Source organism: Scyliorhinus torazame, chromosome 4 (genome assembly GCF_047496885.1).
Source record: "Scyliorhinus torazame isolate Kashiwa2021f chromosome 4, sScyTor2.1, whole genome shotgun sequence".
NCBI lineage: Eukaryota > Metazoa > Chordata > Chondrichthyes > Carcharhiniformes > Scyliorhinidae > Scyliorhinus > Scyliorhinus torazame.
Genome location: NC_092710.1, coordinates 203,452,418 through 203,461,545, shown reverse-complemented (window position 1 = coordinate 203,461,545; position 9,128 = coordinate 203,452,418). Strand labels below are relative to the sequence as shown.

At 47.6% G+C, this 9,128-nt stretch overlaps 1 protein-coding gene across 2 annotated transcripts in view; it reads right to left on the bottom strand.

Annotated features, from left to right (window-relative positions):
* Positions 1–6,249: 6,249 nt before the first annotated feature.
* tnfrsf21 (tumor necrosis factor receptor superfamily, member 21) overlaps positions 6,250–9,128 on the bottom strand; it is a 115,376-nt gene continuing 112,497 nt past the window's right edge. For both annotated transcript variants that reach the window (XM_072499138.1, XM_072499140.1), the window contains one exon: positions 6,250–7,672. In XM_072499138.1, the coding sequence (XP_072355239.1) occupies positions 7,443–7,672 (230 nt within the window). In that variant the 3' untranslated portion in view covers positions 6,250–7,442. The remainder of the gene's footprint in view (positions 7,673–9,128) is intronic.

Below are 9,128 nucleotides of genomic sequence, written 5' to 3'. Positions count from 1 at the left end.
GAAGCCACAGTACAGGGGCAGACAGTCGGGTCAGATGTGGCCCTTAGAATCCCATTGCCTGGAGCTATCAATGGGGAGTTTGGCTAGGAGTAGGCTCATGAGGAAGTCTTCCAAAGATGTGCAGGTTAGGTCAATTGGCCATGCCAAATTGCCCTGAGGTTAGATGGGGTTGCAGGGTTACGGGGATCGGGTGAAGGTGTGGGGTTAAGTAGGGTGCTCTTTCCAAGAGACGGTGCAGACTCGATGGGCCGAATGTCCTCCTTCTGCACTGCAAATTCTATGATTCTATGATACTTTCCCAGCCCTCTCCAAACCGGGTGCCCATAGGTCAGGATCTTGCGGCTGAAGTGGAAAGAAAACTGTAACAAAAGGTTTTTTTAATAACTGAAAAAGTTGTGCAGTAGCATTCCAAAGAGTCCAGCCATGGTTTCATTTGCTGCCGACGTCAACTTCCTTTCCAGGGGAGGAGATGGAGTCGTAGTGGAGCAGCTGTGGCAGTGCCAGCTGCCACCACCTATGTGTCTTTAGGGGCCTTAAGGCGGCCAGTCCTTCCGACATGACCCACTGCCTTGCAGGCATGGGACCGCATGGCGTCCACGGCCCAAAAGTTGCTGTAGGCGGCCGCTTCATGGTTAATGTAGAAAACTCCCTTCTGCACTTCTCCCAGGCGAATAAAAACCTGCCATTGGAAGGTGTAAATGTGCCAGAGGGAGGCTTCCTTAAGGCCGATCCTGATCGGTGCCCATCCGGACCATACCTCCCCCAGTAGATAGAGGTGGTGGAGAAGGTGCTCAGCCAGAATAAAGGGAAGAAACTATCCTTTGGACAATGGCCTCAAGCGAGTCCACAGCCAGCAAGGTTCCTCCCGCCACGAGCCTCTTTTCTAGGGAGTGGTGGACCACCCACTCGGCCGTCAGAGAAAAGGTCGTTTTGCCCTACATTTTAGAGGCCACGACAATGGTCGAGGAGCCAATGATCCTGGCCCATGACTTTCTGCTAGCCCCTAGTACCATGGTGGAGTGGGTGTCGCACAAGATGGTGGGTGCCGCAGTTTGGGTGGAGGCAGGGTGACGAGCTGGTTTGTCATGTCAGTGGAGGGAAGGGTAGAGGGAAGACAGAATCTTAAGCCAGGAAGGGCCCAGCTTTAGTGCAAAAATAAAGTTCTTTTCACCTCCCACGCCCGTCTCAACACAGTCAACAAAAAATTAATAACGCTTTCCCCCCTCCATTCAAAACACCACCAGTCCCCGACCTTCTGGGGTCAGAAAAGTCTGCTACCCGGGTTACACACTGCAGGTCTTTTGAATCCTCAGGCTCCAGTTTACCGGCACCCCCGAGAGAAGCTGCTCCAGCAGGAACACTGGCTCCATGCTGCAGGTGGCAGTGCTCAGGCAAATTAGGCCCTGCAGCACCAGTCTGCAGGCAAGCAATGCAGCGCCTCTCTCCTCCCGTCACCCCACTAGCAAAGCAAAGCAAATCCAGATGATAGAGATTCTATTTCTTTACTAGCTTACTTGTCGTCCACAGAAGTCCTCCTCCTCAGGGAATGGCTGTTTAGCAACACCTCCAACTGAGCCTCCAGTCAATTGGAGTGAAGTTTCGCTCTTCAGCTTTCATTGGCACAATTGACGATTCAATGGAGGGTGAGGTAGCATATTAGGAAAATGACTGCCTCTTGTGACAGACGAGGCACAGCTGATTAGAATGAAGTCTGCAATTAGCATGACAAGCAATGCCTAGAGGGCACCCTCAATTCCCCCAGTTCACATCCCAACACTTAATTCCTGACCGCCCAATTTCCCAAATTGGGCGTGATCCTCTAGGAAAAATGTCTAAATGTGGTAGTGAGCGGGAATTGCCGTGGGTTCCACGGTACTTGGCCTGGCGAGGCTGGGGGTGCAATACATTAATTGGTCCACTTAACGTGGCCCCAAGGGCTTCACACCGCAAACAAAATCTCGCCAGCCAATTCGCCAGTACCACGCTTATCAGCCCTCTGCTATCGAGGTTCAGAAGCACTTAAACAGCACTTGCACAGCCAACCCCATTCATGGCGCCTATACGACTGGCCTCAAAGGTTTGGAGACATGGACCTGAGGAGGCTCCTAGATGCGGTCAAGGGCAGGAGGGATGTCCTGTTCCCATGAGGTTCTCAGAGGGTGAACCACAGGGCAGCCAGTGCCGCCAGGGTGAAGTGGCCATTGGCGCCTGGGGTGACGTGGCTGTCAGCTCCAGAAGCATGACCAGGAGGACTGGCCTCCCGTGCCGCAAGAAGGTCAATGACCTACACCAGACTGTATGTGTGTTGACATCTCCCATGTCCTCCGAAACCTTCTCACCCCCACGTGACCCCCAACCCTCCCTTCGCATGACACAGTGTCAGGCGGACCTTGATAAGGTACAGAGAGACATGTCCCGGATTCAGATGAGAATGGCCGAGGCATTGCAGAGCTTGTCCCAGTCGAAGGTGGGCATTGCAGAGTGTGGCCAAATCACGGAGGAGCAGCGCCAAGAGCGTCAACACCATGGTGCAAACATTGGGGAACTTCCAGGGTTGACAGCGTCAAGGTGATGCAGGCGCAGCCGGGGCTCTGTCCCAAGGTGAACTCCAGGGCCCTACGGGCACCGACCGGGAGAGGCGCAACGTGGCAACCCGGACCCATCCTATGGACTGGCGGTGGTGGCCACCAGCTCCCCTGCATTTCCACCCTCTGACAAGATTGCGTTTTGCAGCCAGCACCCGAAACCACCAAGTGCACTAGTGCCCTCTGGCTCCAGAGGATGCCCACCAGTGGAATCGAAGGCCACAGGATGTGCTAAGCAGCTGGCTGTCAATACACCCAGATGTAACGGTAGAGCAAGAAAGGGCAAGTGGATCACAGAGGGCACTGGGGGGGGGGGGGGGGGGGGGGGGGGGCGCGAGAGGCCATTTGGGGGAGGGAGGATGGGGATAGTGGGGCAGCACCATCAGGAGAATGGGTCTGTGCTGTACACTTGTATGAAGAACATTAAAATACCCTCACCACAACCAGTATGACACCCGAGGCTCTTTGTTTCATGATGCAGACAGATCATTAATCCCATACCCCCAGACATGGGGCCCTGCCCCACCCGACATGCCCTGCTCTCACACACTCAGCAGTGGACATGTGCCCAGGGTAGGGACCCATCCCCTGGGTGATCGAAGGTTGGCTGCTGCGACTGTGGTGCTGCCTCCGCGGTGTTCCGGCACAGAGTTCATGCATGAAGCAGTGATTGGGTTGCTAGGCAATGAGCCCCACATGCTACATGACCTGCCCACTCTTGGGGATCCAATTGGGGTTTGTGAAGTGCTCACTTAACCACGATTGCCAATTCCCTATTAACAATAGCCTTCAGCCGCATTGCCAGAGGCGTTGCCAGTCAGTGGGAGTAATGTGTGTGGCCGGAGGGCAAACAGGCAGGGACTAGGGTCCAGGGGTTAACATGGAGGACCCACACACGGCTGACCCTCATCCCCGTTCCCTTACCCTCCCCCCCACTGGTGCTGTGTCCCGGTTGTTCCCCCAGCACCCCCCTAGCACAGAGGCAGCAACCCCAGCGTCCCCGGGTTCATTGCCGGTGAGCGAAGATGGCTGCTCACCTCCTCAGTTCCCCGCTGCAGCCCATCCGGCAGGTTCACGATTTTCAAAAGCAGTACTAATCGATGCCAGCGTGGGCACTTGCTGTGGAGACCGTTGGATATGGGCTGGCTCCTATGAATTGTATGGAAATAGGGATTAAGTGGTGATTATTGATTTCTCGCTGTGTTTCATGGGATCCCGATTTAGTCTATGAGAGTGGACCAGTTGCACTGCAAATGGTTTGGGGCACAGCCTAGTTCTCATTTTTTGGACTCTCCCACTATTCACCGGCCTCGTCACACTCGAGCAAAACGAGGCCACTGAATCGCGCCCTTAGAATCAAAATTACAGCTCAACTTTTTTGTCCTCACAGTGCTGAGTGTGGGACTCCTACTGCAGTGCTGCTTGCCCAGTGAAGGGGATCTTCATTCCTCATGTGTACCGATGTACAGTGGAAAGTACTTTTCTGCGTACAGTCCAGGCAGATCATTCCATACATAAAAATAACAGGCCATGATAAATACACACTGTGTCTAGACATTGGGTGAAGCATATAGAGCACCACAACAGTAGAGAAGATGCATGGAGATCAATTCAGTCCATAAGAGGCGATTCAGGAGTCTGGTAACACGGGGAGAAGCTGTTTTTCAATCTGTTAAGTGTGTTTCAGACTTTTGTATCTTCTGCCCAAAGGAAGAGGTTGGAAGAGAAAGGCAGGGATACACCCCATTTTTGAGTCTCCACCATATCCTGGCAGCCTGGCCTCTCCTGGAACCCCACCCAGTTATCTCACAGTCACTCCCAATGCTGAAATGCTGTAGTCACTGCCTCCCACCCACTTTCCAGCTTCCACTAAGGATGGGCACTCCCTCAGCAGTGATTTGAGCACAAACCCAGCAAGGAGGACACAGGAAGCGATGCCTGCATGCCAGCCACCAGACCCCCCTCAAGCACAGGGTGCCCTGGAATGAAGGGAAGGCATGGCCTGCTAGTGACCCCTCCCTAGTGAGTGAACTCCATCCCCCAGATGAACTCATCTGTGTCCCCCCACATCCTGTTCAATAGACCCTGAGCACGCTGAATAATCATGGTTCCCTGAGCACCTCAGATTTCCCCTCAGAGATGAGACTGCTGGGTTATCCTGCCGGGGTGGGGGGGCTCCAAAGTGAGTGCTCAATAATGACATGCTAATTCATTAAATTTAGATTCCCAGGCTGCCACGGTGTGATGCGCACTACTCCACCGGGGTGTCTGGGGAGGGGAGAGGATAAGTGAAAATATAAATCTCAATCACGTTGAAGAGAATCGTGTTTTTTGATTCTCGACGGATTTTCAGTCTGCGTCGCATTGCACACTAACCACAGTGTGATTCCTACGTATGTGTTGTCTGATGATGTTGTTTGAATATAGTGCCGATGTGCTTCGCACTCTATGACAATGAAGATAATTAAGATAAATAAATAACATCGCGACTGTAGACCAATCTGAACTCTACACTCCTATCATTAAGACTGTTAAGTTAGGATTAAAAAGTAGGGGCAACACGGTGGCACAGTGGTTAGCACTGCTGCCTCATGGCACCGAAGGCCAAGGTTCAATCCCGGCTCTGGGTCACTGTCCGTGTGGAGTTTGCAAATTCTTCCTGTGTCTGTGTAGTTCACACCCCCACAACCTGAAGATGTGCAGGGTAGGTGGATTGGACACGCTAAATTGCCACTTAATTGGAAAAAAAATTTTAAAATATTTTCTCAAGTGATCTTTAACAACCCTTCATATTAATATTATAGGAAGGCTAAACTTTTTTTAAAAAACCATTTGTATTTTCGTGACAATTATCGAAATTAATGGAATCGAGCTGTCTCGCCTACTATATGTATTGGTGTTTATCCTAAACCTTTGTAACTATCTGTTCCTACCGCCTTTTTGGGGACCAGTTTAGCTCAGTTGACTGGATAGCTGGTCTTTGATGCAGCACAAGGCCCGCAGTTTCAATTCCCGTACTGGTTGAAATTATTCATGAAGGCCTCACCTTCTCAACCTTGCCCCTCGTCTGAGGTGTGGTGATCCTCAAGTTAATCCACTACCAATCAGCTCTGCCCCTCAAAGGATGGCCGATGATCAATATATTCTTCAATTTAACAGTCAGTGCATCAATCAGAAATGTTGGTTGCACATTTCAAAGCCTCAGAAAGGCTCAATGTAAAATACGCTTTTTCTGCTGTTTGTGCTAAATCGCTTATATTTAATCTTCTAATCTATGTGACCTCAGCCTCAGGATATGGTCTGTTTCTTATTGCTGTTTCATCCCTTCATAATTCTAAATGCTTTAATCAAATTAACCCCAATCTCTTCTGTTCTAACAAAAACACTGGAAAAGCAGATTGCAGTCATCTAAAACGGCAGGCACCTCGAGGCTGCGATGAAACCTCTTCTCAACCCGCCAAGGCCCGTCTGTTATTCACCCACTAGTGGGGCAGATGTACGGAAGAAAACAAGATCAATGTGACAACCGCAAGTTCCCATGTCTGAAAGAGACTGCCTGGGAAAAACAGCAAGCCATACTGAATGTTCCGTTACCATCTTGATAGATAAATTGAGCTAAAACCAGAGCATTGACCTTCGGTCTCAGGACAAATCACACTCTTCATTGTGGAAAAAAAGCAGTTTGAACTTTTATTAGGATGCATCTTGTTAATTAATATATTGAGTGGAATTAAATGCAGCACGATTTTACCAGATAATAATAAACACTCAATTATTTGTACCCTGAATAAATTAGTATCATCCTAGACCGGCAACAGACTTGTTCAGAGTAGTTTTAAAAAAAAATACCAAAACAAGCATATCCTTTTCCCACCTTTGCTGAGCAGGTTGCTAAAAATAGTTTTGTTCTCTTTCACATACAGCAAGTAGTAGGTGACAGTATCAGTGCCGCTAAAGTTGTCAAAAGATCTCCCTTCGAGCACCAGTTCTGCTCGATATGTAACCAGCAAATCATCCCAACTGGTGAAGCAACTGGTCAACATTTCCTCTTTTGGAAATAGAACCACAAAATAGTTCCTCTCAGAGTATTCCCCCAGCTTTGACAATTTTAATACAATATCCTGGAATCATTTTATAGCATTCTATTTAGCAGTTTTAGTCAATTTCCATTTTATCCCCTTTTTACACAGCCATTGAAAATAAGTGTAAAAGTTAAAGTTAACTAGTATGACAGCTTGCTTCAAGTACTATGTTGATTATTAGATTGTATGTATCATTGTGTGAATCAGAGCTACTTCTGCAGCCATTTCAGCAGCAAAAAAGTAAAACCAGTCAGTAAAAGATCAAGAGCAACCTTTGTGGAAAAACAAAATAAAAATGATTTTTGCATTAAAAAGCAGAAAGTGAACATTTAGCAACCAGACTTCAGCGCACTTGAGAAAAATAAATTGAATCAAAGCAGGCTCCATAGAAGACATCACTATTCCAAATTTACTTCAGGAATTGTTTAAAAGTTAGTGCATGAGTACACAGATTAACCCATATCAGTTAAATATAGTAAATATAAAAAATGCACACAATTTGCCTCGGAATGATATTTCAGTTAATGAAAATAAACAATGAAAGGAGGATCAAATTACTGGCGTCTACATGCCAGATGGATGCCATGCTTCTAACAATGGAAGCAAGCTTCCAATTCCAGGGTACAAAGTGAATGACCCAAGAACATCACCACTTTCATGGGTGAAATGCCACATAGAGCCTGAGCAAGTTCAAGCTTTGTTTTATATTACTGGCACTGATCAGCCATAACCACCATCAAGAAGTATGATCAATTACATACAATGCTGCACAAGATTAAAGGAGGTCAGGTAAGTGGCTATAAACAGAGTCCAGGAGTTTCTGGCTGGCGTCCTGACTCTTCCCTCCCGCGATCTCGAAGAGCTTGTCCAGTTTGTCCTCCGCGTGTGGAATTTCCTCTATCATCCCGAGCTCCTCTTGGTTAAGAATGTGAAGCGTATCGTCAAATATAGGCTGCAGGTCACAGGGATCCAAACGTACCTGTCGCAAAATGGTGTCTTTCTTCTCTGCAATTTAGGGAAAAAAAAGAGGAGGATATTTAAGCTCATCTGAATGCTTTGAAATAATTCCCTCCAAAATAGGTCCCGAGAGGAAACATTAGGGACTTTGGAGTTTGCCTTTAAACCAAAAATTCTCTCACACCTGTCCCCCATCATCATAAAAGTACCAACTTCCGCTAGAAAAAAATTCACAGATGTCCTCCAATACCTCACCCCCACAGGGCCCACTCTACATGGAAAAGCAGAATGGGCAAGGCTAGACATGCAAACATTACCAGGCTGTTCAATTCTGAGGGCATCACAGTTAAAAGGCCACTGACATGAGTCACCAGAATAATATAATTCCTCTAGCTGATTTTTTTCTGCTCCTGAGCCCAGAGTCACAGGGTTCAATTGTACCCAGTTCAGATCAATTCATGAACCAGAGACCAGTGGTTATTCCAAACTGACCAGTTTCTTTACTAAGTGGTCGTCAGGTAAGGCTTTTAAAGTTTTTTAAATCTGTTTCACTTCCCATTGCATCTTCAGTCTTTATCCAGGAAATGAAGGCAATTCAGATTTTTATTTTAAACTTGGGATTGCTGCTTGAATCAATTATTTTGCTGAAGTAAGAAAAAAAGACCCTGGTGGCAAATTGCCAAGGAGAGAAGAAGCAGTGTAACAAGATATGGTCACCAGTATCCCACCGATGTCTATTACAGGTTTTCTAAAGGTATTGAATATCACGGAGGTAATAGTTTTAAAGCTGCCCCTACCACTACAGCTGCAAGTATTTGTGGAGAAAGGTTGTTACTGGCTTCCGTAGGAATCGGAGTGACTGCCGAAAGAATCATTGCACAAGTGCATTGGAGAAACAATAGATCGGGGCTGGTGGCATCTACTTTTTAAAATCAGCATCATCTCGGATGGTTGATTTGCAGTTTTAATTGTGAATTTAAGAATGTAGGAGCAGAGGTCGGTCACTCAGCCCATCGTGTCTACTCCGCCATTCAATGAGATAATGATTGATCTGATAATTCTCAACTCCACTTTCCCACCTTATTCCAATAACCCTCAATTTCCTTACTGATCCAAAATTTGTCTATCACAGCCTTGAACATACTTAATGACCTAGCCTCTACAGCTCTTGCAGTGAAGAATTCCACAAACTCACTACCCTCAGAGAAGACATTTCTCCTTACCTCTGGCTTAAATGGGCGACCCTTTACTCTGAGATTATGCCCTCTGATCCGAGAGTCTCCCACAAGAGAAAATATCCTCTCAGCCTCTACCCTGTCAAGCCGCCCCGAGAATCCAAGATGTTTCAATACATTCACCTCTCATTCTTCTTAACTACAATGAGCAGAGGCCTCAACCTCTCCAAGCAAGAAAAGCCCTCCATGCCTGGAAACAACCTAGACAAATTCAACATTCTCTTAACTGCCTCCAATGCCAATACATCTTTCCTTGGGTAAGGGAACCA